The following is a 27,977-nucleotide window of genomic DNA, read 5'->3' on the forward strand; positions in this document are numbered from 1 at the left end:
TCTGGGTCCGTTCAGTACAGCTGACTGATCAAAAAGTTCAGTATCTTCTAGAAAGACATTTGAGTTACTCAACATCTAACAAAGCTGGACTTTGTTTCTCCCAACTACTATATCATACGCTCTTTACGATCTCCGACTCCTCGCCACTGATGAAGATGCAACTCCACTCTGCTCCCCGCGCTTCTCCTCTCGTCCTAGCTGCTTTCACAGCCCTGATCAGCAGTACCCTCCTCACTTCCGCTGCGCCTGCCCCCGCACCCGCTCCTGCTCCTCAAGCAGACGTATCGTATACGTGTGATGGAGATAATGCGTGGCACGATGCGAGTCAGAAGTATACATGTCCAGCTGGGACTGTATGTAAATCTGGGGTGGTCGGTAATCCATGTGTATGGCCAGATGGCGGGTGAGTACAACCATGATCGTGGGACACATCGTCCCTCTAAACCATTCTGTCCTTCGTTCATGCGACTGACACCATCGCTTGTTGATCGTAGTAGCGCAAGTAACTCTTCCGGAGCAACTGCTGTAGCAGCTGCAGTGACCCCCACGGCCGCTTCGATGACTTCCGACTCCGCCACGGATGCTGTTTCCGCAAGTGACGATACGGCTGTTAGCCACTCTGCCGGAACAGCAGGTACTGCCGCTATGTCTGCTGGTGATAGTGCAGCAAGTGATAGCCCTTCCGTCTCTTCGGGGTTGTCCACAGCTTCCACCGGCTCTAGCTCTAGCTCAGAGGATGCCGATGGCTCTTCCGCTGGGGGCGCTACGACTTCTGTCGCTTCTGCTGGTGATACTACCGCTTCCGAGCCTTCAGCTGTGGACGATCTGGCTAGTACTCCCTCTACAAGCGATTCAGCATCAGCGGACGCAGGAGCTGCCGGCGCTTCCGTCTCCGCTTCAACCTCGGACTCCGTCTCCGCCGGTGCTGATGCCGGAGAGGCTGCTTCAACTACCGATTCCGCCTCGGCGGGGAGTGCCACTCCCACTGGTGCGATATCAGGCAATGCGACCACGACGGGGTCCGTCCCGGACACTTTTAATAGCACTACAACGGCCACGACTACTTCCAGTAACAGTACCATTACCGGTGGTGTTACGGGCGGGAACAGATTCGTGGCTTACTGGGACAAGTGAGTCATGAATTTAGGGTCACCTCTGGTTGTACCTCGCTCTCACTCTCTCACGTGTTCACTTGTCAACGCATTTGCTAACATACAATCCGTCCTCCCTGTACGTTACACAGCTATGACAATCTCTCGCCCTCCGGTTCTGCGGGAACACTTTCCGGTGACGGTTCAGACGGTCCGCCTATTCCTGACTTGACCGGTGTGACCCACGTCGTCTTGTGTGAGTTGATTTCTGAAAGTACTCTTTTCGGGAAAATGTCAAGGCTGATCTGTTTGGTTGGTGTTCAGCCTTTGTCGACATGACAAGTTGGAATACGGGAACCGCCGCCCCAGCTTTGACTGGCATTGGCACCGCCACAGGCGGATATCAATTCGAATATTCCACCGATGGGAACTTCAGCCCTTCAACTGTGAAACAGATCAAAGCGAAAGGCGGTGGGATCAAAGTGATGGCAGCGTTAGGCGGATGGGGGTTTGATGGTCCGATCGGTGTTGCTGTCAAAGCGGGGGACAGCGGGATCGACGCTTTCACCGATAAAGTCAAAGGATTCTATGATGCCTTTGGACTCGATGGAATCGATATTGATTGGGGTGAGTCGAGTCAACCCGACTCGATCATAAGGCTGGTGTGTGCTGCATAGTGGTGCAGTATGCTAACATGCTAGACTTGACGCCCCGCAGAGTTCCCCACCGCTGACGAGGTTGACGGTCTTGTCAAACTCGTCAAGTCGATCAAGACCAAATTGCCCAATTGTAACCTGTCTATTGCTCTCGGTGCACGAGTCGACACTTCCGACGTGGCAGCGTACACTTCCGGCTCACTTAGTCAACTGAACTCCCTCGTTGACATGTACAATGTCATGACGTATGATTATGTGAATCGATATAGCGACAAGACGGACTATCAAGCCGGAGGCAAGGTCGTCAATACCGTCATGTCATACTACAAAGCTCAAGGTATCGATATGAGTAAATGCAACATCGGTTTCCCGACCAATGCGAAATATTTCCAACAAGTCTCGAGTTGTTCGACTAGTAATCCGTTGGGATGCGCATTGGGCGGTAAGGCGGTATACGAAACTAATGGTGATAATGGTTTATCCGGCTGGTTGAGATTCAATAAAGCTATTGACTCGACTTTGGGAGAAACCGTTGGAGCCAAGATGAATGAAGTACGACCCCAATTCGATGCAAGACCCCAAACCGGCACTGCCCCAAACCCGTCCGATTATTCTCAGGCATGGTACGATGAAGCGCATCAGACATTTTGGACATGGTTGGAGCCGAGCGATATCGCAGCGGTTTGTAAAGAGTGGAAAGGTCAAGTAGGAGGGATGATGGTCTGGGCGCTTAACCAGGACACGAATGGGTTGCAAGGTGGTGATCACATCAAAGCGATCACTGATTGCTTGGCGTAACTTATGGCGGCGCGGTAGCTGGCTTGATGTAAGAGGAGAGATTTGCTTTGCTTGTATCGCATTGCATACCTGATAGTTGAGCTGGATCAGTTAGGGTAAATGTCCAGTACCCCGTTGATAGTCAAATGTACATGTATACCCTTTGATACCCCTACTATACCAAGCAAAACCTATGTCCGAATGATCAAGTGCTGTGCAGCAGACCGTAACGTTATCCTAAGGCTCGTCTTCATTGCTAATCTTTAAGCCAGTCTTTTGCATTGTCAAGGGTGATGACTAGGTTACTCATGCAGATGGGTGTCACCACATTCTCTTTCCCCCATCTTTACATCGAAAGGAACAACCTAAACGACAGACGCTTGATTCTCCGACACAGAGACGACAAGACCACAACAAATGGCCGTTTTTTAACACCTCGCTCGAGTGAAAAGCATTTGTAGAGAAAGAACGTTGATCTTGTACTCATCCTGCACGCGTTAACTGCCACAGACACGGAACCACTTCGCTCGTAACGCCTTTGATACTATACTTCCTTAGTGGCTCTGACGCCAGACAAAGGATGGGACTTGACACTTGTTTGAACATACTAATAGTGAAGGCGCCGCTTCGTCTTAAGCTGGCGTGTAAGCTGCTTGAAGCACCCATAGTCTGATTCCACCTCGCCACTCTTTCACACACATCATACACAGCACGACATCTTCACACTGCATATCACAGCTACTTTCTCTGTTAAAGTACAATCTCTATCTTGATCCTGACCCGATCCAAATTTCTACCCTTAGAAGCTCAAACCGAATTGAAATGAGCGACGACGGTTCTGACACCGAGGAGACTACTTCTCGCCCCGAGACCTCGAGCGGCCGTAGACGAAGCAGCAGTGGTGGGAAATCGAGGCGATCCAGCAGCGGTCGCAGCAGCAGTGGCGGTGGCGGAAGGAGTCGTAGTAGCAGCGGTAGCAGTCGAGGGGGAAGTAGTCGTCGAGAACGGAGCAGTTCTAGCAGAAGATCCAGTAGAGCAGACAGTGATGCTGATGGCGAGAGCGAAGCTACTAGCGAGGGGGAGAGTGGGAATGAGAGTGAGAGCGGCGGTGATACGTCCAGTTCTCGTCGCACTAAAGGCAGCAAAGGTAGTCGAGACAAGAAGAAACGAAGCAGCAGTCAAAGCAGAAGCGCTAGCAGCAGTCAAAGCAGAAGCAGAAGCGGCAGCAGCAGTGGGAGCAGAAGCAGAAGCAGAAGCACAAGTGGCGATACTGCCAATCCCGACACCGAAACGACCGATACTCGTCAAACCAAGACCAAAGGCGAGGCAAACTTCCTCGGTCTCCTAGAAAAATGGAGCCAAATCACCGAATCTCTCATCAGTTACAGTCCGACAAAATTCGAGACAGAGATGGAAGGTACAGATCTATCAAAGGCCACAGAGGGATTGACGAGTGCGAAACAACGAGCTGATACGTTGAAGAAATGGTTTGATATTCCGAGTTCGCAATTGAGTAAAAAGTTGGAGAAACAAATGGCAGAGATGGCGGAATCGATAAAATCATTGAAGGGATCGACTGTGGCAACAACAAGCGCTGAGACGAAGACTGATGCAGCTTCAACCCAGACGAGTTCCGATGGTGGTGGAGGAGAAAAGAAGGAAGAGGAGAAAAAGGAGGTGGAAAAGAAAGAGGAGAAGAAAGAGGAGAAGGAAGAGGAGAAGAAAGAGGAAAAGAAAGAAGAAAAGAAAGAGGAGAAGAAAGAGGAGAAGAAAGATAAGAAATCTTGACTACTGCCGTTGTTGATGATCTGAGTAACGACTCGTGTTGCGTTTTACAGCGTCCGCATTGAGCGGAGAGAATAGTGTTACAATACCGGAAGGGCGAAGCGGCGTCACTTGTTTATACAGTATGTATGAGATGAAAGTATCACAATGACATGTTCTTGCTCAGAGAATGCGATTGCTCTCGCTTGCCGGTAGGTTTCGCGTCATACTCGATTCATACGCATCAAAGCAGGCAATCAGGTCAACAACAATGTCTCTGGGACTGTACTGATACTCAAAGGCTACACTACAAGGGGATACTATACGAAATGATGTGATTGAATTGGAGATGGGGGAATGGTATAAACACCGTATCACAAAATCATACTGAAAACAAACGTCCAAACTGATACTATAATGTATACGGAAATACTAACAAGTGACAATCAAAGTCCCTCCATGCCTTTCTACAGACTGACATCTCTTCCCTTTCGTGGCGACGCCCCACTATCCAATAGCATGGCATATCTCGTCGGACTAGTCGGCGGCATTGGCGATCGGATCGATCCTCGAGTCGGGGAGCCGGTCAAGTGATCCTTTAATCGATCCAGACAGCCTCCCACCTCCCACATGGGCGTTGACAGCAGAGCGCTGGCAGATGGAGGTGGCAGCGCCGGACTCCCACCGAAGAACATCGGTGTCTTTCCAAGACTCGGTGTTCGTAGATGCCGCAATCTTGGTGTCTTGTCTGTTGCAGCCGAAGATCGCGACACAGGAGTTTTGGGCGGAGCTCGAGGGGAATGTCGGGTAGAGGTAGGCACAAACTCGTCTTCTTGAGCCATGGTGCGTCCTCCTCGCATAGCTTTGGGCTTAAAGTCGAACGCCGATTCCAGCATCGGTCGAGCGGGAGAAGAATCTCTTGAATTTGATTCGGCCATGTCGTCGTGAGTCCAAGCTTGCTGAAGAGCGCTGGGGTGATGGGTTGATCGTGTTATCGTCTGGGGCATGGGCGATGACGTAGGCGAAGAAGAGGTTTGGACGAGCGCAGGTGTCTTAAAGGCACTGGACATGATCTTGCCATTCGCGGTCGGTCTTTCACGTTCCGGTGTGATGAACGAATCATCGAAATCACGGTCAACCGTCTCTTGCGGTATTGAGTGTAACGGTGCAAGTGGCTCAGCCACCCGGACCTTCTTAGTCGACGTGAAGACTCCCTCATCATCCGCTTCAAGCTGCCTTCGCTTCTCTTTTCGCTCAAAGCGAGGCGGGACCATAATGCCTTGTCGGGCAAACGAATCCTCGCGATTTCGCGGTTGTTCAACAAGAGTGACATCGACCGGAGTGGTGTCGCTCTCATCCGCATCCATAGGCAAGAACTCCCCGTCGTCATCGTCGAACTCGGGGATATCGGAGAAGTCGTGGTGAACGAGGGGAGGGGGATGCAACGTTCTGGTAGCCATTTGAGGGGTTGTCGATGACTCACCACCTTGGGAAAGGGAAGCTTCCATCGGTACAGCGAAACTTTGTTGCGAATTCGTCCGTATTAATGGCACCTCAGTCAGTGACGATGATCTGACCATCTCAACATCATCTTCTTCTTCCTCCTTGACCGGAAGCTTTCGACCTTTCTTGCCCTTCTTTGGGATGTAGACTTTCCCTTCCTTTGCTGCCTTGTCGATGGCATCTTGCTCTTTCGCCCGCTCATGCAATGTCTGTCGACAAACGGCATGGTGAGGGTGCGATGCCGGGAAGTTCTTGATGAACTTGTCTTCCGATGGCCAGTGACACTTCTCCTCCTCGTGAATGATCCAGATACCACCCTTACCAGGAGGGAAGGCCTCCGTTCGGGGGATGGTCTCGAACATCTTGTGAATCGAAAGATTATGTCGCACAGAGTTCCGCCAAGCTCCGTCGCCGTTCTTGAAGAAGGGGTAGGCGGTCTCGACGTAACGGTAGATATGTTCGAGGGAAAGACCACCGGCTTTACATCGAAGTATAGCTTGACCGATGATACAGGCGAACGAGGGACCAGGCCTTTCCGTTGGTCGAGGTCCAGGAGGTACACCTTCGACTCCAGGATCTTCAGCAACCTTGGCGAACTTGGCGCTTGTTCTACCACCACTGGTGACGGGCTTTGGAGGCAATCGGACGGGACGAGGAATAGCACCTGCCAAAGCCTTCTTGTTCTCCTCCAAATGCATCTTCATCATCGCCCGAGACGCAGAAGGTCCACGCGTTGGTGAGTCGTTCTCATCGTCGCTGCTGTCCATATTTCGGTGTTTGATCTGCTGCTGCGCTGATCGGACGCTTGCCTCGCTGATACTTGAAATAGCCGATGAAGTCGTAGCAGTGGAAGACGTAGCCGATGAATGTATGTGATCGGGATAACCCGTCTTGTTGCCTTGAGGGGTAATCATCATATCTTCCCGATGAGGTGAGAAGCGCTGCGGTTGCATCGGAGCAGGACCAAGGGCTCGAGCCGGAGAGATACCTTGGCTGATAGAGTACTGTTGATCGATGGAGTCAGCGTCAGATGCCTGCAAAAAGCGGGATGTACTCACGTTGGTATCGAAAGAAGCAAGATCCCACGACATATCCATGCTTTCATCATGTTGAGGGGCGGGATGCATCTGCTGACGCATCAAGGGTGAATCGCTAGCGCCTGCAGGTACCGGATCGAAGATATCACCAGCAATGTGAGGACTCCCTGATCGCGAGGGAGCATGCAGAGACGCGTTTCGTTGCAACCCCCCGGGTCGCTGCATGGGCGCAGGCATTGTTTGTCGATGAGTCATATTAGGACGATTCTGTTGCATCGGTGGTCCTCGACGTTGAATGGGCAGAGAGAATTGTTGCTGTTGGTGTGGGTGGTGGTTCATGACGGGCATAGAGTTGTTCCTCATCAGTTGAGGTGCCATCCTTGCCATGTTCATTTGCTCGGTGGGTGATACCAGATGGTTCGGAGGAAGTTGGAGGTGTCCCATGCTAGGTGATTCCGCGATATTGTCGTAACTATCGAAGTGAGCTGGAAGGTAGGGTGTCGTCTCTTCTTCTGGAAGGAATGGTGATGGCCCGCAGTCATCAAGACCGCTTGGCGAAGGAGTCGCTCGCATTGGAGCCTTGCCTTGTCGACCTCCCGAGTTGATGGCCATGACATTGCCATGTTGTCCGTGAATGGGTATGGCCATCCTTCCTTGCGCCACCTGATGTCCAGCATACGGCGCAATCATCTGTCCTGACATGTCTCCTCCATATCCTCCCATCATGTCGAATTGTTGGTGTTGAGGGTATCCCCCATGTTGAATATAGTGTTGTTCCTGAGGGTAGAAGACTTGATGATGTGAAGAAGAGGCGGTGGGAGTAGGCGAGAAGGTGTGAACGCGTCCCATTCTGCGTGTTCGATCCTCATTAGTCATCATCATCTTTGATCAGTTTGATATGAACGGAGACAAGTGACTCACTGTTCTCCTCCCATTGAACTAGATCCAGACCGAGAAGGTCGATGATGAGAAGCCGAACTCGTCGGACGCGACATTGTAGGTGGAAAGGTTCGATTGTATGAAAATGACAATGAGGTGTGTGACTTTGTATTCCGATCCTGCCGACAAGGTTACCCGACCGGCGGGATTGATGAGATGGCTTCAAGCTCTGCAGAACGACGAGAACATGAGCGACTCGAAACGAGGGAGCGGATTTGAATTAAGGTGGCAGGGCAGGCAGGATGACTCACAAAGTCAGAGTATAGAGAGGACAAGATTTGATCCAGTCTCTCTTCACTCTCACAGTCTGTCTCACTTGATCAATCTCGCACACGTTGAATTCCACCTTTCCTTGTCGATTCGATCCGATTCAATCGATATGAGACAGGTTGAAAGAGAATAAAAGAGGCGATGCTGATTATGACAAGAAGGTAATGTACTGAAAAAGTAATGTACTAAAGAAGGATGAATGGATGGATGGCCGATTGAAGGGTAATAATGAATGTAGGAGTGAGTGAGTGAGTGAGTGAAAAAGAAAGTCACGCAAAGGACGCGTCCTGGCTGGTTGAAAGTGGATGGGTTGCACGTCGGATGGGATAGTCGGACCACAAAATGTAATATACCGGACAATGTCGCTCCACTCTGTGATGTCACTGTGTCGATGAGAGCCGTGACCGCAAGTGCAAGTCGTTGTCGTTGTTTCGTCGTTATTGCTGAAGACACAAAGAGATGATGAAGCAAGGTGATATGATGAGTATTGCAGGGGCTACTACTTGACTGCGCTACCACTACCTGGACTCATGTCTCTCTCTCTCTCTTTTGTCAATTGAAATACGCGCCTGCTCTTTGCTCGTTCATTTCCCCTTTCCTTTTCTATTCGCACTTTTACCCAATCAGGTAATATCTTCAATCCTCACCACCCGCGTCATACAAAAGTCACCTGATTTGACCTGTCACCTACTCTGTTCACTCGGGTTTATCCCGTTGTGGCACTAATTGACGCGTCTTTCCATCAGGGATAGAGTTTTGGAACTGTGCGATGAGAACATGAACATTGAAAAGTCGTACCCGATGGGAACATCACAAAAAGCTTGCCTGTATTTCATTCGCTCGCTCGGGTACCCACCGACAGCCGATAGGAGGAGAAATGTACAGTCTGCGGATAGGAGCTTTGCCCCATTGAGGGGTGGTAAAGCGTCAATCATTGATGATATTGATAAATGACATCAAACCTTGCAGAAGTCATTGACGGCATAATTGATTTAGACGCGTTCGGCTAAGATTCGCCCTACTGACCGTGCACGATCTGCACCGTCCATCGTCTGTGCACCACCACTACTTCTCGCGACCATAAGCGCAGGTGATAAAGTCCACCGATTGATCTTGAGGACTTGATAGTCTACTCGTATTCGGTTTCATATCATATTCAAACCTTTCCAAGCGGTACCCGCCCTCTGATCCGTATACTGGCTGTTACTCTCAGTAGCGGACCTGAACTTCTCTCTGTTCTCAAGAGCCGATTCCAGACGAATCTCAGCTTGCATTCAAGTCGTTGGGTTATAGCCGCTATGCCCGCTTGTACTAAATACATTCATCCTTTGCCACCGTCGAAAAGAGCCACATCTCGAAGACGGACCATTCAGTCGTAGGAACGAACCGCATGACTAACCAAAGTGGTTGCTGCTGTTCCTTACAAATTCACTCACAATGTGTAGTCAAATCTACACCGTCATTATTCATTGCACTCAACTTTGCTCACAGGACCCGCTCGCATGGTTTGACATAAGCGTTGATGCCGTCTTGCATTAGCCAGCTTCTCAACGACCATCAGACAGCTTCATCATCATCGTCAAACCTAGTAGCGAACTTGGTAGCGAGACATGACAGCTGTATTACAATTTTAAGTTACCGGTACCGGATTACGAGCTTGCTTCCGCTTAGTAACTTGGAACTTGCTCCCGCTCAGCGAGGTAATTATCAATGAATAGTAATGGGATCAACAATTGCTGATACAGCTTCTTACGTAACCATTGTCGAGGTTTAATCATGGAGCAGTCATTCATACGGATCCGTCGTATAAGCGAGATCATGTCATCACACTCTGTGGTGGTAGTTGTGATTTTTAGTCATGACATCTGACAAAAGAGGTAGAGAACTTACTCAATTCCCACTCTGTCCGCTTACGGCGGTGATGGGCTTTGACGTCAGTTCATCCATACGCTAAGAGGTGATTGGTACTCACTCAGACTTTTCTGGATGATTATTGATCTCGTTCCGCTTTCCAAAGGTATATAAACGATGTGAGATCCATGCATTCCCTCTGACTTTCGTTCTCAACACATCATATCATCACGACTTCACTCAAAACTTCAGCTCATCTAACGGAAACTAACACCTACCCACAAACAACATCGCAACAATGTCTACCAAGTCTATCCTCTTCATCTTCACTTCCGCCGAGAAGGTTCTCAACGGCATGGTGAGTGATCTCTCGCACTCTTTTTTTCCCACAACACGCTTACATTATTTTGATGTGACCGCTCTAGCCCACCGGATGGTACCTTCCCGAAGCTGCTCACCCATACTACGCTCTCGAGTCATCTTTCAAGATCGACAGTGCTTCTCCCAAAGGTGGTGCCGCACCTATTGACCACAACTCTGTTGAGATGTTCAAGGACGACGAGTCCGTCAAGTTCTTGAGCGATCCCAAGGCTCAGGAGTTGGTCAAGAACACAAAGAAGATCTCAGAGGTCAAGGCCGATGATTACGATGCTATCTTTGTCGTTGGTGGTGTGAGTAACATCTTGTATCATCGAAATCTGTACTATTGCTGACATGGTATGTTTCTGTAGCACGGTCCCATGATCGACCTCGCTCAAGACAAGGATCTCGCCAAGCTTCTCGAGGCAGTAAGTTGTCCCCATCGCTTAGTTCTAGTCGCCGACATGTACTGATCGTTCCTGCCCTACTCAGTTCTACGCTTCCAAGAAGATCGTCTCTGCCGTTTGCCACGGACCTGCCGCCTTCAACCTCGCCAACAAGCCCAACTCTTCCGAGTCTATCCTCTCCGGTATCCAAGCTACCGGTTTCTCAAACTCTGAAGAGGCTCAAACACCTTACAACGATTTCGTCAACATCTTGCCTTTCTCCCTTGAGGACCGAATCGCGGAACGAGGTGGATCTTATGTCAAGGGTGACGATTGGGGAGTCAAGGTCGTCTACGACGGTGGTGTCTTGACTGGTGAGTGATACCATGCCTCCATACTTTCCTCGAACATTTGCTAAAGACTTTTCTCCCGATCGCAGGTCAAAACCCCGCTTCTGCTGGCGCTTTGGGTCAGAAGCTCAAGGAGCTCCTTGCTTAAGGTATCGCAGCGACGTGTATAGAACTTGTAGCATAGTTGAAGAGATATGTTTAGATGCAGCAGTTGTTGTTATACATGCTAGAGTGCAATTGTGGCGGAATACTGGTACACTTTCCCCATTGGCACGTTCCTCATGCTCCGTGATAATCGATCATTTGTCTAATCAAATTGATCGATTGAATGAGATTTGTGATGATTCAATGATTGTGGCGATGGGTACGGTGGGTGATAACTTCGGCAGTCAGGTATGTCGGTGACTGTCTGAAAGGGTGACGAGATCCTCGATATCGACCTGTCAGGAAAGGACGATGTTGATCCGAGCCAAGAAGCAGTTGGAGTTCTCAACGTGTTCGACGTCGATGAGGATGACGAGGCGATGTTCGGCGTTGTTATGCCCGAGAGATATAACGCCCCAGAGCTCAACAGACCCGTCTGTTCCTTCTTCCTCACTCCCCAATTCCCACGCTCGCTCTCACCTACAGTTGTCCGTCCGCGGTGTACCACCCCAATCCCCGCTGCTCTCCTCAACTCGCTATATCCAGGTATTTTCTCCCCTTCCTCCTTTTTCAACTTAGCTATCATCCTCCTACTTCTCCTTCTCAATTTCTCTTTCCCATCTTTGCCGACATATCTCCCTCTCTCTTCTCGCTCCCTTTCTCTCTCTTCGAGTCGTTTCGATTCGCGTAAGCGCAATGCGGAGATGAGATAGAGGTGGACGGATGAGTAGGGGATGATGTCTTGTGAGAAGAGATCGAGGTGCGGGTGGAGGGGGAGGTCGTGGTGCTGGATTAAAAAGGAAGAAGGGGGGAGAGATTCGTGTTCCTGTGGCGAGTAGCAGGTTCGCGTGGCGAAGAGTGGCGCGATTGGGGGAGGGAGGGAGGGTAATGCGGTGTGAGGTGCCGAGTCAGCTTGCCAATCGATTGTCCGATATTGATGCTCGAGATCATCACCCACCCCGATCGCCTGGATTAGATCTTCCGTTTTGCCGCATCTCGGAACTCGAACATGGAACTGTCGACCACCGTCGTAATCTGTCTATAGCGTCACAAGGAGGATCAGTATGTCAATGAAAAAATTGACCGAAATGGTGGTCGTGGCGATGATATAAATCTTGGACATGCGCCACAACGGGTGACCTACTCACACCGACAAAGACGATCATGTCATTAGGGTCAGAACCAAACATGATGACCAGATTCAGCGTATCTGGCTAGTTGAGTGTTCTGCGGACGAGCGAATTGTATAGATACTATTAGTGTGCCACTTTCGTATTAGATATTCGCCGAGTTCGCGAGTGAGTAGTTATGTTGGCGACATGTTGACGTATCTACGATAATTGAGCTTTGCTATCTCGACCATTAAGCCTCATAGCGATCATCCCGCCTCTTGCCGGTACAAGGCGGAAGGAACCTTCGCTCCGATCGTAACTTGGTGATACTCATTTCCCGATCAAAAAGTACTCGTTCGACCAATTGCCCCATTTGATGGGTTCTCCGTATCGTATCCGTGCGCAGGGGAAGCCACCAGGCTGTGCTGCGGACATCATCATCAAGCTCCATTCGGGTAATGGATTGGGTCTGTCATTCGACCTTGACGATCAATCTTTTAGGAAGAAATGAGCGTTCTTGAACGTTTAGCCTTGTTAACTATGGGCTCCACATTGAGGGATGGGTGTCTGCAATGAGAACAAGGACGGTAACCAGCGGTTGACATCTTGACGATGATTGGCGTTTGCATGCAGGTCAATGCGCTGTGATACTATAGCCCTGGCGCGGATCTTCGGAACATGTCACTTGACGACGTAACACAGCGGGTCTGGGCAACACAGCGTGTGTAGGTGAACACATGATCGTCAAGGGTGAATGGAGCGCGGTTCTCGGCTCGGATCATATTCTGCGCAAATCATCCAACCAACTAACCAACCAAACAATTGATCAATCACCCCCTTTTCCCGAAAGAGGAGGCCTTGCGCCGATCGTTTGGAAATTCATCAAGACTGGCACCGTGCATGCACCGCTTCGACATAAGAACCCTGTCAGTACGTCCGTCCGAGCCGATCAGTACCTTGATGTTGATGAGTGATAACAAGTATTGCATGAATAGTCAATATCCTATTTATGCAGTCTGTCCTCGGCGTAATCCAACACTCTGTCGATGTATTCCCCTAGCACAGGCTTCGACTCGATAGCACTTCGCAGGGCAGAGATGGGTGGAAAAGAGTACACCACATAGAGATGCGAAGCGATGAGCGCATCGAGTGACGTCGGATGTCTAAAAGTAGACCACAGTCAGCTACGTTCGTCTGTGCGGATGTCAAAGAATTGTTAGCTACTACTCACTTCGCACCGAAAGCCCATTCTCCTTGTTCGGAAAGGATAACCTCCACAGCCTCGATCGCTTCCACACCTTTTCTAACCACCTCCTCCAAGTCGATATCCCTCCTATCACCCGTTAGGGATGCGGGAAGAGGGGTAGTGAGTCCCGCTAGCAGAGGTGGAGGGACAGGGAAGAGGAGATGGAAATCTGATGGTTGAGAAGGGAGAGAAGCGAGATATGCAGGGAGAAGATGACCGAGTATCAATTGGGAAAGAGCGAGTGCTCGATCGTATGCTTCTTGAGAAGGAAGACCTTGTAATCTGTAGAATCACCCGATTCAGGTCAGGTCGTGTACATACTTGATAGTCGAATGAAGTAGGAGGATAGAACGCACTCTTTCCCTTTCCCCTTGAGGGGGTATGTCCCTTCCAACCACCCTCTCACCTCGTCAGTGGGTATCAACCTATCCTGACTTGGTAGATGCAACGCGGGCAAAGTTCCACCAGGAGCAGAATCCTCGTTGGACCATTCTCGGAAAGTGACGGGTACGGTCGCTGCGGTATCGCGAAGTAAGAAGAGGAGTTGTGTTCGTAATGATGCAGGAGAAGAAGAGAGCCATCGTCTTTGATGAGGATGGGCGGATTGTGATGAAGGGTGAATCTAAACACATGCTCGGATCAGCTCGGACAGACCTTATCGATCGCTATAACAGGGATTACAAAGATGAATGAAGCAGTACGCACCCACAAAACACATCCCTGGGGACTCTGATCCCTCGCTCGGATTTTCCAATCTAGTTCATCCTCTTGTTCAAGGACGACCAACGGGAATTTAGAGTAGAAGGACTTGATCCATGTTGGAGCTGTCCACAAAGTCGAAGTCGAGGTGGAAGTGACTGGCTGTTGGGCTGTTTCTGCTGCCATCGTGTGTGTAGTGCGATACAGGCGTGGATAAGTGATGCAAAGCGATCTACTGTACATCCAAAGGGCAGAAGAGTCGTCTTAGAACTGACTTTTGGTATTAGGTGGAGGCGACCTCGACACCCTTTGTAACAGAGGTTTATTCGGTCCCCTCTTTTGGGTGTATGATGTGACCTCGGCCCCACGACGTAGATGACGTTGAGGGAATGCGTTAGTAGCCTCAGTCAATCAGTCTATACAACTCCTCCTTCTGTCCTCTTGGATATCCTGATCTATCATCCTCCTTTACCCATATATCCAACAAATAGTTACCGTCCCACCTTTTATCGGGTCTACATCGCTCCCGCTTTTCCTCACATACCTCCAACAGGACTGTTGTCCGGCTTTGACCGAATTGGCAGTTTCAGGCTCGGCGTACAGCCCCCTCTTTCGGCGGACTAAGTAACAACGTCGTAGCATCCCCAAGATGGCATATTGTGAGTCGTGCCGCCTGCATATTGCCTTATGACTGTAGCTCTACTCCTGCCGTTGCTTTCTGCTGTTTCGAGATGACATTGTGATCTCGCTGTACTTTCCGGAGCTGACCTTGAATACCTCGATAGCTGCGCAAGAGAAGCAGTACTATGATCAGTTGTTCAACCTGATCGACAAGGACAACGTACGTGTCTGTCGCCGTGTAGCAATCCAGACGCCTATACTAATGTGATTCCATCTCGATTTTGCTCCCTTTTATCGCAACTCCCTACGCCTATGCCGACTGCGCATTCGGTCTCATCCTCTCGCAGACCGGGATTCTCCCCGGCCAAGATGCCTACCCTTTCCTCACATCATCAAATCTTCCCACTGCTACTCTCGGCGAAGTATGGGCGATCGCCGATCCTGAGAACAACGGTTTCCTCACCAAAGATGCATGGTACAAGGCTGCGAGGGTTATTGGTTGGATCCAAAAGGGCAATGCGGGTGCCGTGGAAGAAAGCTTGACCACGAAATGTGAGTATAAAGCACAACGTGAATTGCCCCGTTATCCTGCTGACATGCCTTTCGATGAAATTCGCAGCTGGCCCTCTTCCTACGTTTGATAAAGGTCCTCCTCCTCCCGCCCAACCTCCTATCTCCGCTCAAGTTACCGGCCAACGACCTACTCAACCATTGTCTGCCACTACAACTGGCTCCGGACTGCCCACACTTACCTCTGCCGACCGAGCCAAGTTCACAAGGCTGTTCGCGGGTTGCGGACCCAGTAATGGACTCGTTGGAGGTGACAAAGCTAGGGATATGTTTGTGAAAAGTGGATTGCCATATGACAAGCTTGCTCAGATCTGGTAAGTGTACTTAATTCAGTTAACGGTAGTCATTGAACTCATTGTTCTCTTTTTCTAGGAACCTCTCTGATACGCAAGACCGAGGATCTCTCGACCTCACCGATTTCATCATCGGAATGTACCTCATCCAGAGCTGTATGGCCAACCCTAACCTTTCCTTACCTCCTATCTTGCCTCCTGGCACATACGAGCAAGCATCGGGTGGCAGACCTCCTCCAGTAGCCGGACCAGCAAGTCCGATTTCGCGTCAACATACCGGTGGAGCTGTACCCAGTCCAGTTCGACCTCAATATACCGGTGGTATCGGCAGCGGTATCTTGCAACCGCAGGGGACCGGTCCAAGCGGTATCCGGGCTCCCGCTACTCCTCCAAGGTCAAACACTGCCAATCAGACGTTCACTAGTCCTCCTACTACCGCGACCTTTTCCACTCTCCCGTCCACTTCTTCATTTGGTGGACCCACCAGGCAAGGGTCCAACTTCATCGGTCAGCAACAACAGCAGCAACAGCCCTGGGATGTCACTCCTCAAGCAAAGGCCACATCCGATGGATTCTTCGCTCAGCTGGACACTCAAGGCAGAGGTGTCATCGAGGGTGATGTCGCTGTGCCTTTCATGATTCAAAGTCAATTGGATGAGAATGTGCTTGCAAACATCTGGTGAGTGAGAATATATGGAAAATTGTACCATCTTATGCTCACTTGTCTCTAATTAGGGACCTTGCCGACATCCGAAAGGAGGGTAAGCTCACTCGAGATGAGTTCGCTGTCGCCATGCATCTCATCAACCTCAAACTCGCCGGTCAAGACATTCCAACGACATTGCCAAACAGCTTGGTCCCTCCATCTCTTCGAGAGGAGTACGGACAGGGTGCGCAAGAGGTTTTGAACCAGGGTCCAAGCAGTGCTACCAGGGATCTTTTCGACCTCTTTGCCGACGACGAGCCAGCTCCCACTTCCAAGCCTGCTGCAGCTCCTCAAGCTCAGCCACCACAGCAGCAACAGCCGCAATCGCAGGCTTTCCAGCCAACTTCGTTCTTGCCCCAGCCTCCCCCACCTCCTGCCAGGCGAATGACCGCCCAAGGTACGGGCCAGAAGGCGTTGTCTCCAGCTCCCACAGGTCAGCAAGCAGCGAGTGGATTCGGCATGGCTCCTTTCGGTGAGCACATTCCTATCGCCAGGGCGGACACAGCTAACGTCAGATTTAGCACCGCAATCGCGTGGAGGAGGTGATCTTCTAGGTGACGATTCGGCCGACGCCGCACCTTGGTCAGCATTGGACCACTCCGCCGATATTGGGAACAAGCAGAATCAACTTGCGAACACCACCCGAAATCTCTCGGAACTCGAAAAGAACCACGCAGAGCTCGATCAGCAAGCGAAAGGTTCTGCCGCCGAACTGGAGGACCTTGAAAAGAAGCTTTCTTCCGCCCGTGAACGACACGAGTCAGAGACAAAAGCGGTCGCCGATCTACGTATCCGCGTAGGCGAGCAGAAGACTCGATTGAAGCAGCTTGAAAGTGAAGTTATCAGTGCAGAGTCGGACTTGTCTGCCATGCGTTCGGAGAAGGACGAGTTGGAGCAAGCTCTGTTGAGGGACAAGGAAGAAGTGAGAGGTTTGCAGAAAATGATGAAGGAGGTTGAGGACGAGAAGCAGGGATTCAAGTTGATCTTGGAGAAGCTCAGAAAGGAGGCAAGACAGCAGAAGGGCATGTTGAGTATCGCCAAGAAACAGCTCTCAACAGCCGAGGGTGCGAGAGATGCTGTACAACAGGAGATCAAGGATGCGGAGAGAGAGATTGAGGAGGACAAGTTGGCGATTCAGACGACGCATTCGCAGACCGAAGAGGCCGAGCGGGCTACCAAGGCTGCTGCAGCTGTCTCGCCGCAATCGACTGGCGCCTTCTCCCCGTCAACCTTACCCACCGCCGCCGGCATTCCATTGCCTGGTACACCCAACGCCCTCAGTCCTGCTCCCACAGGCGCCTCGACGCGATCGAACAACCCGTTCGACAGATTTGTCGGACTCGCCAGGTCTACCTCGCAACCACCTCCGGTTGTTACTACTCCACCTGCTCAAACCGCAGCAGAACCCACTAGTCCTGGTTTCGGCTCCATCGCCGCGATTAGCGCGGCTGCTGGTGTCGCTGTTGGTGCCGTAGCGGCAGAAGCATCATCATTGTACGAATCTGCCAAGGAAGCGGTAACCGGACAGTCTCCTGAGACCGAAACGAAAGAGATCAAGGACGATGAGGAAGCTGATCCATTTGGTGCTCCCGCACTTGCTGACGGAGAGAAGACTCCCGTACCCACTACAACTACGGAAACGGATCCCTTTGGAGCCCCTACCACCAACGAGTCAACTGATCCCTTCGGTGCGCCCAGCACTACTGCGTCTGCTCAGCCAGCTGGCTTCAATGACTTTGATTCAGGCTTTGGTGACTCGTTCACTGCTCAGGCCCCAGCTGCAGAAGCACAGCCGCTCACCGAAGAACTCCACCTCGCGCCATCCTCAGAGCCCGCAGTGGGAACTAAGCCCCCTGCCGACTTCGACAGCGCGTTTGCTGAGTTTGATCAATCCGAGGACAAGGTGGACGAGGAACAGCTGCACAATGAGGGCATTCCCAGCGGTCTTCCTAAATCTGCAATTCCGGCAGATCTGGCTGCCCGACCCGAGGCGGAAAGGACATATTCGACGCAAGCGACGGCACCTACTAGCGAGCCTGGTACGCCTTTGACCGAGATCCCTTCCAGCTTCAACGCTTCTCCTTCGTCTGAGCGAGCACCACTGCCTCCTAGTGGACTGGCCACCGAGGTGAAGCCCATCGAAGTCGATGAAGATGAGCCGACAGGAGAATCTTCGGATGAGGAGGAAGAACCAGAGGATCTGGAAGCGCCCCGGAAGGAGCTGTACAAGGCGAAGGAGAGATCTATCTCGCCCGAGCCGAATTTCCAAGCGGAGTCAGTTCCTGAACCTCGACACGAACACGTGTCGGCTGCCACTTCGCCTGATCCTTTAGCCTCACTCGGTCCCATCGCCGCTCCCGCACAGTCCCACTCGGGCGACTTTGATGTCAGTCCGAAGGTCCGACGAAGTGCTCCTCCACCGCCCACCTCCAAGTCTATCCCCCATCCGTCAGCGGATGAGTTTGACCCCTTCGGCGCTCCTGCCCCTGTCCATGCTGCCGCTCCTGCTCAGGAAACTAGCGGATTCTCGCTCCCTCCTGGTGCAGCCCCAGCCGCAGTCGGAGGTGCTCCCCAGATCGCTTCTTTCGACGAAGACGACTTTGACTTCTCCGATCTGCCCCCTGCTCAGGTAGAGCAATCCAAGACGTCTGTAGTACCCAATGCGGCACCCGCTGCTGCTTTCGATGATGAGTTTGCGACATTTGACGACGATTTCGAGAAGCCAGAAGTAGGGAACGGATCTTCGGAGAACTCGGGAGGATCAACAAGCAAGAGTTACGAGATGGTCAGCCCTCAACCTCATGGTGGGTATGATGAGTGGGGATACGGAAGTCATAGTAGGGGTCAGAACCAGCAACACGCTCCAGGTGGCGGCGCTCAGGGACAGATCCAGTCTCAGCCTGCAGGCGCAGGTGCCGGCGCACTGAGCTTTGATGATGCGTTTGGAGGAGACTTTGAACCTGCTTCAGGGTGAGTAGACACATATTCTACTCTAGTTACCTATGAGACGCTGACGGTGTGATATGGCTATTCAGAACTAGTAATCAAGAAACACACTATGCTCCTCCCGCGGGTGTACCTCCCCCTCAAGGTGGTCACCACGATCAAGAGCGGTTGAACCCACCTCCTATGCCTGAAAGACGACCAAGCGGTGCTCAGGAGGACGATCTGGAAGATGTGAAGAAGGTGAGTTGGCAGCGCCGCACGGATCTGGTGATACAGAAGAGGGAAGCTGACATGAGCTGGACTAATCGTAGCTCTGCGCTATGGGATTCTCTCGAGGATTAGCAGTTGAGGCTTTGGCTGCGAATGGCTACGACTTCCAAAAGGCCTTGAACGTCTTGCTCTAGATGGTTGTGAAGTAATGGAAAGGGTGTCAGTGGTACAAGATGAAGTTCAAAGAGAATGAGAATGTGTGCGGGTTTTTTGAAGTACAGAAGAAATACAGGATGAGACGTTAATAGCTTTGTGAAATGAATCAAAATGAACGATCTGCATGAAACATGATACATATGTTCAGCTGCAATGAAATGATCAATCTACTTGTACGATCACTGTTATTCTCTCGATTGAAACTTCCTGCATCTGCATCTGCTCTTTTCGCCCTCCTTCCGGTCTTCAATGTCTTCATATAAGCTCCTGGCAAAGTCGATGAAGGCATTGAAGAGACTGCCCGGTCCATCTCCACGAAGTAATTGCCTTTGTTGGGCTTTGGTGAATCCAGTCTACATGAGTCGGAAGTGGGAATGACAAGACCACGTCAGCCTGCATGCTTGTAGGACTTGATATCAATGCAGGAGGGTGGGTGATTGTACGGAGAATACTGTATGTACTCTTGGCGAGGAAGTGGAGGTGGACATGGTAATGGAGGTGCCAGGAAGGATATCTAGACCAGTGCGTACTTGCCTTGAGCTGTAGCTCGGATTTGTTGGTGACTTCGAGAGAGGATCGGAAGATCTCGAACAGTGCGCCGCAGAAAGTAGTACAGCGGAAGTCCACGTTGCTCGAGAGCGGTAGGTGAAGTTTGAGGTTTATCGAGGGGAAAGGTAGGTCCTTTGGCTCGGCGAGGAACATGACATGACTCCAACAGGTAAAGTGTTCGGACTTCTGTGATCGCGATTGCCGAGGGAAAGGAGGGCCGTTGTGTCTGTGTGTACTGTACAGCAGATAGATTCACACAGTAAAAGTACACAAGGTCGTGAGCAGTCAATTCGAACCTCCCTGCGAGTACTGTTATTTGCCCTTTCATCCTCATCAACCAAAACCTCAATCGCTTCAAACATACGTACAATCCAATCCAGTCTTGTAGGTGGTATCGCTGAAACAACCGCTCGACAAGAGCAGGGCTGACGCCACATTCCCTTTGGTACTGCAGTGCTCGAAGCACCGTCAACCTCGCAACAATGGTCAAACGTGAACTAGATAACTCCCCGACTTCGGACGTCGACTCCGGCTCCGAGTATACCACTCCTACTCCTAACAAGCAAGCAACACCCCCATCTACTCCTAAGAACAAGACCAAGGTCAAGACCGACGCCACCTCACCTTCCAACAAGACTCCCGTCAAATCGTCACCTAAGAAACCTCGTACGTCACCAATCAAGTCCGAACTCAGCGGTGGAGGCGGGGGTGCTACCTCCGGTCGTGGCAAAATTGCAGAAATGATCATCAACGCTGGAATCGCCGCACTCGATAGGAAACAGGCAGAGGCTGCAGTGAGTCATGTCACTCCTGCTCTGCAAGTACGATTGTTACATCGTGTACAACATCATGCCATCTTAGCTGATCTCTACTTGTATACCCAGACTGGCATCTCGACGAAGCAGCAAGTCCAGATGTTGAGGACGGACGGCAAGGGATCGCTATACAAGGCATTGATGGAGACTGCAAAGTCGCTTTGAGAGAGAACCCTCTATTGTATACAATATACTAGGGACGTTGCGGTACGGGAGTTTGGACGTAGGGGAGAATAGTAGGTAATCGCATGCAAATGGTGAATCTTGATCGTGGACAGCAGACGAGCAGTGTGGCAGACTTTTGAGTGATGGCTAAAACCTGCAAAAAGTAGAAGAGGATGGACAAAGAGTTCGAAATGCAGCGCTAGCTCCACAAGCTCAAGCCGGAATTCCGGGTCCAGACCAGGTAGCAGCAGTGTGTAGATTGCACCAAACGAGGGTCGACACGAGGCATATGTACCTCGACAACGGTGCATTGACCTATAGACTAGCTGATGTCAGTTCGCCTACAACAATATAATTCACCCCTCTCTCACCTTTTCTACACCTACGCCTCACCCTCTCTGACACCTCTCTCTGACTTACCATTCTGGAGATCGACAAACCGGTAATATCGCTGTCGTCAATGTACATCTAGGTGTGACAAGTCAAGGTGAGCTGTGCTTATTTCCTAGAGTTGATCGCCCATGCTTCGAGGGAATAGTGGGTGACAACGAGGATCTCACGTCATCATTATTCTGCGCAGCACACAATGTCATCCTCCGATTTCACTACACCACTAAAACGAACAACAAACTACACAACCTCGCCCGAGGCAGACTCCGATATCGACCCCGATATCAAACCTTTCATACAGCCCCAGCCCATCACCCCTTCTGGAGCCAAGAAACGAAGGTCCACTCCCTCCTCCACTCCTTCCAAAGTCAAAGTTGAACAGTCTGACTTCCCTACGTACTTCGATGGGAGCGCAGACATCAAGCCTAAACTAGCCAAGGTAAAGACGAATACCACCCCTACCAAGTCGACAACCCCGTTCACGCCAGGTGGAAGTGCGAAAGCGAGGTTTGCAGAGTTGATCCTCGATGCTGGTCTGAAGGGGTTCGACAGGAATCAAGTTGAAGCAGAGGTAAGTCGAACCACCTTTTCTCCGTACTCGCTATATTCTACAACTCTTTCATGTCCTACCTCTCTGTCGATCCGTGTCCACCTTGTCATCATGGTTCCCTCCTCATATAAGTATGGAGCGATATGCTCTTTCATTAGGTGCCACCCGACGACTCCCTCACCTCTAGTACCCCGCGATATCGTGCTAAAATCGTCGTCCACACCTCACAGACCGGTCTCACCAAAGCACAACAGACCGAGATGCTCAAGAAGGGCAGAGGCAGTCTGTGGAAAGCCCTCTACGCCCACGCTTCGACCCTCTAATCTGACCCAGATTGTCAAGAGAGACCTGAAGAAAGAACGCGATAATGGATGAAGACTAGAGTAGAGATATGGGTAGCGAGAACTGCCACAACTCTTGGAATGGACCTATCACATAAGTCGTCGATCATGAGTATAGTATACAAGTTGCAGGGTATCGAATCTGTATATGCACAACAACATGAACATGTCACCGCCAAGGCTACTTCGGCTTATGCGCTACCATTCCATGTTAGCAATGCTTTGATAGCATCTACCCAGTACTACCACTTACCATCCTCATTCATCAGCGTGTCTTCCTCGACACACTCCGTTACCCAGCTCGGCAAGACGATGTGCTTTCTCTTTGGTCTGTGATGTAAGGTAACGTCAGCGCTGCTCCTTGATACCAAGATGTGCCACCATCATCGACGGTCGGTCTGTGTGCCTGCCGTACAACACCCTCGGATTCCGTTTCGTTACTCACTTTGCTGTCTTCCTCACCAACTCCGCATATCTCCCCGAATCGTAATCATCCATTATGATATGTGTCAATTTCTTATCTCTGATATCAGTGACGATACGTCCGCCATTCTCGCGTATTAGAGTGTCTGCCTCCGCAAGCCTGTCATCAAACGTGTTAGCAATCGGTCCTCGACTGGAAGGATGGCACGCTGTTGCGTCACAAGTAGACTTGTGAGACTGGGGGAGATGTCGGACAAACATACCGGTCGATGGCTTCTGCAGGAGGAGAAGACTCTTCCAATCCGTTCTTTTCGGCGTTCTCAGGTGTATCCAAGTAGAATACGAGATGGTAGAAAGTCTAGGGATGCCAATATCGATCAGCCTTAGGTCGATAAAAAGACGTTCAAACACTTACTTTATCCTTGTCGTACTCCATCGCATCTGGGTCCTCTCCCATGCCGTCCTCCTGTATGCATTGCAGACTATCAACACCAATGCCAGTTTACTGAGACGATTCAACTCACCTCTGCCACATCTACCCCTCGTACAGGGAGAAGTCTAAGATCTTCATCATTTGCTTCCGGCTCCGACTCGTGGCTGTCATTAGCCTCATCTTCCTCCTGCGATTGTCAATGTCAGATCAGCTTCACTTGACGAACATGAGCGGTCTCGAAAGCTGACTAGTCTCACCTTGGACACTATAGCTCTTCTCCCCGATTCTGAATCAGTGTCACTTTCCTCTTTCACTGATCCTGCTCGAGATGTCGACGCCGACGCAGCAACGCCAGGGGATCGATGCAGACCCCATTCCGCCTCCATCTCCTTCTGATGTTGCGTCTTGTTGAGTTCGTGACCGTCATCCGGCTCGTCAGCGCCTGACCTGTCATTGCCATTACGATCTCCGTTTTCGTATTCATCTCCTTCTTCTTCCTCTTCCTCTTCGTCGTCGCCCTCATGCCCAGTTCGATCTCTGACCAACGAAATACCATCGATCTCTTCCAAAGTCTTGTTGAAATATCGATCATCTTGCGCTTCATCGGATGCAAATACAAGAAGGCTGGCTGGATGTAAGCTATAGCTCTTCCAACAGGCAACAGAACGGTTCAGCTTACTCCTTAATCAGAGGTAGAGGTCTTCTCCTTTCGATACTCTCATAGATCCATTCGGGCTTAATCACGCTTACACCCTTATTCTTCTGGGCTCGAACCAATGGACCTTTTGACCAAATCAGATCATACCCGTCAAGGAGCAGGCCGAGAGCAGATCTTACTTTTTAGATCTGGAGATATAACTAGCGCCGACAAGTCTGCCAGTTGCGCTTGGGTGAAGTTTCCGCCGTGCTTGTGCACCAATGCTTCCAGGTCGGCTTTCGAGTGTGACGAACTACCCTTTGGTATATCTAGGTCCAAGTTAGCTGTATATGATCCTTTCAGTTGCAATGCACAAACGACTCACAGAAGGTCAAGCCGCCAAAGATGTTGCTTTCCACTTGTTCGTCCGAAAGCCTTTGACCTCGGATGGTGGTCATAAGTTGTACTTTCTGTTGAGGGGTTGGATCAGCTTTACGATCTTCCTGAATACGAGCGAGATTTCAAGTATCTCACCTTCTTAGGCACAACCTTCCGCCTTTTACGGAAACTAAATCCGAAATGAGCTTTGCTTCGAATTTACGGGAATGACAGAGTGAGCTTACGAGCCGCCCTCAGCATCCGCATACCGCTTCTTCGGTTTGTTGAGCAAAGCCTGGAACTCTGCGGGAGTGTTAGTAGTGCATCAAAGTCTGTAACCAACACTCTCTTACCATCAACACTCAACTGCAGAGCCAGGAGTCAGCGGCATCACTTCATCATGGCTCCAGTGGTTCACCACTCACGCAATTCCACATGTCCCTGTCTTGACTATCATCTCCGGTGGGATGCTCTCTGCTACTCTTGTCCCAGTAGATATACCTACAGCGGGGGAATCGCAAGGTATAGCCTGCACCGTATCCGCCAACTGCATTAATTGATGGATAAGCTATCTTTCTTAGTTCAACTCCGAGCCTGCTTACCAGCCGGTACAATCTCAGAAGCTTTCACTTCGACTACGAAAGAGCTGCTCAACCTGGTCAGCTGACGCTACCACCAATCGTTGGGCCTCACTTTTCAGGCTCAATGTAGACGTCAGCTACAAGGGATATTGTCAGCTATTTCATAACGGGAAAAACAATCCCGGTAACTGACTTACGTTTATCGTCTACTCCGCTTGGTCCGGTAGTAAGCCACTTGGGCGGATTGGCACGATCGAAAGTCTTCCAGTGGTTCTTGTGTTTATTCCTACTTGGTCATCAGGCCCCACACTGAACCTCGCTTGTGATCAACGAAACTCACAAGATCCACTCATAGTCCTCGTAGCTCATACCCGACCCGACTGATGCAAAGGTCGTGAATCTATGTAATGATCGAGTCAGCTCAAGGGAATGCGTTTGACATTCACGACCAGCTAGCAGACTCACTCCGGTATCCTGCCCGATCCGTCATCGTCTTGCTGCACTCGCAATCCGCAAAGCAGACTTGAGATCTTCCCTGTTCTCCCGCCTTTACCCCACCATCCTCCAAGTACTAGCAGGTCGAGGTTCTGCCAAATGGCATTAGTCAGCCTCTTTCCAATAACGAGTGCAAGGTACTCACCTCTCCCATCTGATCTGAGTATTCTGGTTTGACCTTGATCCAATCTGCTCCTCGCGAATTAGTCTGATAGATACAATCGCTCCGCTTCACCACTAATCCTTCTCCCCTGCGCAGGCGGGATCAACTTCACTATATCATTGGTGTGATCGGGGAAGCTTACTTCGTTTCCAGAATCTGCTCCAGCATATCTCGAATATCTTTCCCTGTCTTCCCCGTTCTTTCCTCTGCAAACTCCAAACGTCCCTTGTATTGCTCAAGGTCGTTGAAGATAGGTCCAGTCTTCAAGAGTCGCTTTCGTTCTCGCAAACGTCTTCCGGTCAGGCAGACGTCATTCACATATAGGATATCGAAGATCTTGACTATGTGAAGCCCGTAAATCAGATCATACAAGAGCCGATTGATACAACGTTCACTTACAGCATGGCCGAGGCGCATTTTCGTCATTCACGCGATCTTGAGAACCTATCAGCGTCGTAGCTGTGTTGGGTCAACAAGCACTCACCTGAAGCAGCAGTCTTGAGTGTGCCAAAGGCAAGGTACTTGTCCACAACCGGGTCCCACACCAGCATTTCTCCATCGAGGATGATACTGGACTTTCATCAGCTTGGCTGGCTGTCGCTGAAAAGTGAGATGCAGCCTACTTTTTGACTTTGTCAGTGAAAGCTCCAGCAATATGTTGTGTCAAGCTGCCTTCTCCAATATGCGCTCCATATAAGTACGCTATACACAGTGATGAGCTTACAATCGCGAATCTAATGGAGCGACAAGCAGCTCACTATAGTCTTTCGCCTTTCTGGAACAGTAAAACCATTGAGCTCCATTGCCTCGGATATGTAATTGCATTCTCTCTCCATCAAGCTTCTCTTCCATGATGAACTCGGTGTTCGGACCGCCAACAAGTTTGGCTATTGCCTCGTGCGACGATGAAGGGGATCTGTAGCATAATTGGGGTAGGAAGGAGCGGAAGAGCTCGATGTTGGTTTGCTGCGACGAGAGGTACATGAGCTTTACGAGCTTGCTTTACCGAAGAACGGGATTCGTGCTCACATGTTTCTCCAATCGTATATCAGGCTTGTACAGTGTCCAGCACACCCTTTTGAGATCAGAGCAGACGTTGAAGAGATCCGCAGCATCTGGATGGAAGCATGCGAAAACTCCTTTCTCTCGAATGGATATTCGTAAGTCTGAGGACAAAGCCATATCAGCAAGCTATTGTGAGCAGCCGCTTCTTTGGTACGGGACAGTGCTACACAGCTTACCTTTCAGAATGATACGAATGATCCACTCTTGCTCAGCAGCCGTACATTGTTGGTTGATCTTTCTGAGAATAGGGACATAGTCGTTTCTACAAAAGGGCTCATACCATTAGCTCCGCGGGAATCCAACCAGGGATATGTAGGACGAATGGAGATGAGAAGTTGAAGGATGTCCAATTACAAGGGACACTGCACGTACTGCTTCAATCGACCTGTAGCGAGCTGATCCAACAACGCGTTGACCGCTTCGATGGAGAGTTGTCCTTCTTCTACTGTAGATCTTGCTGCTATCTCGTGATAGCACACCCGAGCGAAGTCTCCTGAATGTGATTCAGCCTGACCATTGGTCCACAACGAAGTCAGCATGTTTCAGATACCAACACGAAGAGAGGGATAAGTGAGGTAGAAGAAGTCAAGTAGTCGTCCACAGAACAGACAAAAGCTTGTGACAGGACAGAAGGAACCAAGGGTACAGTAAATCGATAACTTACCTGTCCATCAACGGGCTGTTTCCACTTGATCATCCTCTGCGCTGCTTCACTATGCTTGTCCAGACCTAGCACTTCGATATAGCATTTCGCTAACATTGCTTCTTTCAAATTGTACACCGGTCGTTCACGATCTCTCTGTAGTGCACAACATATATCAGTACCAGCTTCCCCTTCACCCTGATGTCAGATTCATTCCGATGAGTGAGCACTTACATCAGGCAATAACAACCTGATTAGAGGATACATATCCCACCCAACTTTCACCCTCCACAACTCCATAAATCTCCCCAATATATCTCTTCTCTTACTCGTCTCTTCAGTCCGTAATCTATCCATCATCGTACACAACAACGAGAAATGAGGTGTTGACTGTCGGTTTATACATTCTGCAGGACGGTCAAGGGTGGAGGGTGGAAGTGTGGGTGGTTCGGGCTGCGAAGCTGGGAGTTGCGAAGTTGTGGGGTCTGATGCAGGAGGTTGGGAAGATGGAGGAGGAGGATGCCGATGCCAGTGGGATGGCATGATGACGTCTTTCCAATTGATCTATTGAGCGAAATACCTTTCAGAGAAGTGTTGCTGTT

The 27,977-nt window shown here is 50.5% G+C and overlaps 10 protein-coding genes across 10 annotated transcripts; 5 read left to right on the forward strand and 5 right to left on the reverse strand.

Moving 5' to 3' along the window:
• Positions 1–149: 149 nt before the first annotated feature.
• CI109_106999 (uncharacterized protein) lies at positions 150–2,545 on the forward strand (the record flags this gene model as incomplete). The annotated part of the gene is made up of 5 exons (XM_032001942.2): positions 150–403; positions 495–1,130; positions 1,244–1,347; positions 1,416–1,718; positions 1,809–2,545. 5 exons carry the CDS (start codon positions 150–152, stop codon positions 2,543–2,545), a joined length of 2,034 nt encoding a protein of 677 aa, XP_031863499.2.
• A 786-nt stretch (positions 2,546–3,331) lies between these two features.
• Positions 3,332–4,088, reverse strand: CI109_107000 (uncharacterized protein; the record flags this gene model as incomplete). The annotated part of the gene is made up of 2 exons (XM_065967948.1): positions 3,332–3,868; positions 4,056–4,088. The coding sequence occupies 2 exons, from the start codon at positions 4,086–4,088 to the stop codon at positions 3,332–3,334; spliced, it is 570 nt and encodes a 189-aa protein (XP_065824020.1).
• A 667-nt stretch (positions 4,089–4,755) lies between these two features.
• Positions 4,756–7,823, reverse strand: CI109_107001 (uncharacterized protein; the record flags this gene model as incomplete). Its single annotated transcript, XM_032001939.1, has 3 exons — positions 4,756–6,795; positions 6,850–7,678; positions 7,750–7,823. 3 exons carry the CDS (start codon positions 7,821–7,823, stop codon positions 4,756–4,758), a joined length of 2,943 nt encoding a protein of 980 aa, XP_031863496.1.
• Positions 7,824–10,186: 2,363 nt separating this feature from the next.
• On the forward strand, positions 10,187–11,132 carry CI109_107002 (uncharacterized protein; the record flags this gene model as incomplete). The annotated part of the gene is made up of 5 exons (XM_032001938.1): positions 10,187–10,246; positions 10,314–10,559; positions 10,620–10,676; positions 10,741–11,008; positions 11,074–11,132. 5 exons carry the CDS (start codon positions 10,187–10,189, stop codon positions 11,130–11,132), a joined length of 690 nt encoding a protein of 229 aa, XP_031863495.1.
• A 159-nt stretch (positions 11,133–11,291) lies between these two features.
• Positions 11,292–12,318, reverse strand: CI109_107003 (uncharacterized protein; the record flags this gene model as incomplete). Its single annotated transcript, XM_065967949.1, has 3 exons — positions 11,292–11,954; positions 12,087–12,167; positions 12,277–12,318. 3 exons carry the CDS (start codon positions 12,316–12,318, stop codon positions 11,292–11,294), a joined length of 786 nt encoding a protein of 261 aa, XP_065824021.1.
• Positions 12,319–13,243: 925 nt separating this feature from the next.
• CI109_107004 (uncharacterized protein) lies at positions 13,244–14,428 on the reverse strand (the record flags this gene model as incomplete). The annotated part of the gene is made up of 4 exons (XM_032001936.2): positions 13,244–13,403; positions 13,472–13,768; positions 13,843–14,108; positions 14,192–14,428. 4 exons carry the CDS (start codon positions 14,426–14,428, stop codon positions 13,244–13,246), a joined length of 960 nt encoding a protein of 319 aa, XP_031863493.2.
• A 406-nt stretch (positions 14,429–14,834) lies between these two features.
• CI109_107005 (uncharacterized protein) lies at positions 14,835–19,725 on the forward strand (the record flags this gene model as incomplete). The annotated part of the gene is made up of 9 exons (XM_032001935.1): positions 14,835–14,844; positions 14,971–15,026; positions 15,154–15,358; positions 15,426–15,690; positions 15,749–16,348; positions 16,405–16,847; positions 16,897–19,345; positions 19,411–19,561; positions 19,633–19,725. 9 exons carry the CDS (start codon positions 14,835–14,837, stop codon positions 19,723–19,725), a joined length of 4,272 nt encoding a protein of 1,423 aa, XP_031863492.1.
• A 271-nt stretch (positions 19,726–19,996) lies between these two features.
• On the forward strand, positions 19,997–21,276 carry CI109_107006 (uncharacterized protein; the record flags this gene model as incomplete). Its single annotated transcript, XM_032001934.2, has 4 exons — positions 19,997–20,089; positions 20,294–20,388; positions 20,751–21,090; positions 21,181–21,276. The coding sequence occupies 4 exons, from the start codon at positions 19,997–19,999 to the stop codon at positions 21,274–21,276; spliced, it is 624 nt and encodes a 207-aa protein (XP_031863491.2).
• A 586-nt stretch (positions 21,277–21,862) lies between these two features.
• CI109_107007 (uncharacterized protein) lies at positions 21,863–22,539 on the forward strand (the record flags this gene model as incomplete). Its single annotated transcript, XM_065967950.1, has 2 exons — positions 21,863–22,237; positions 22,447–22,539. 2 exons carry the CDS (start codon positions 21,863–21,865, stop codon positions 22,537–22,539), a joined length of 468 nt encoding a protein of 155 aa, XP_065824022.1.
• A 199-nt stretch (positions 22,540–22,738) lies between these two features.
• Positions 22,739–27,918, reverse strand: CI109_107008 (uncharacterized protein; the record flags this gene model as incomplete). The annotated part of the gene is made up of 30 exons (XM_032001932.1): positions 22,739–22,755; positions 22,811–22,887; positions 23,003–23,140; positions 23,244–23,338; positions 23,396–23,446; positions 23,505–23,600; positions 23,671–24,037; positions 24,093–24,195; positions 24,251–24,379; positions 24,436–24,520; positions 24,585–24,618; positions 24,674–24,731; positions 24,782–24,794; positions 24,854–24,975; positions 25,031–25,074; positions 25,122–25,146; positions 25,207–25,295; positions 25,350–25,409; positions 25,475–25,596; positions 25,650–25,755; positions 25,810–26,008; positions 26,067–26,102; positions 26,152–26,237; positions 26,291–26,369; positions 26,426–26,633; positions 26,697–26,833; positions 26,909–26,994; positions 27,105–27,241; positions 27,397–27,531; positions 27,610–27,918. The coding sequence occupies 30 exons, from the start codon at positions 27,916–27,918 to the stop codon at positions 22,739–22,741; spliced, it is 3,243 nt and encodes a 1,080-aa protein (XP_031863489.1).
• Positions 27,919–27,977: the final 59 nt, after the last annotated feature.

The sequence above is a fragment of the Kwoniella shandongensis genome, chromosome 13 (genome assembly GCF_008629635.2).
Source record: "Kwoniella shandongensis chromosome 13, complete sequence".
NCBI lineage: Eukaryota > Fungi > Basidiomycota > Tremellomycetes > Tremellales > Cryptococcaceae > Kwoniella > Kwoniella shandongensis.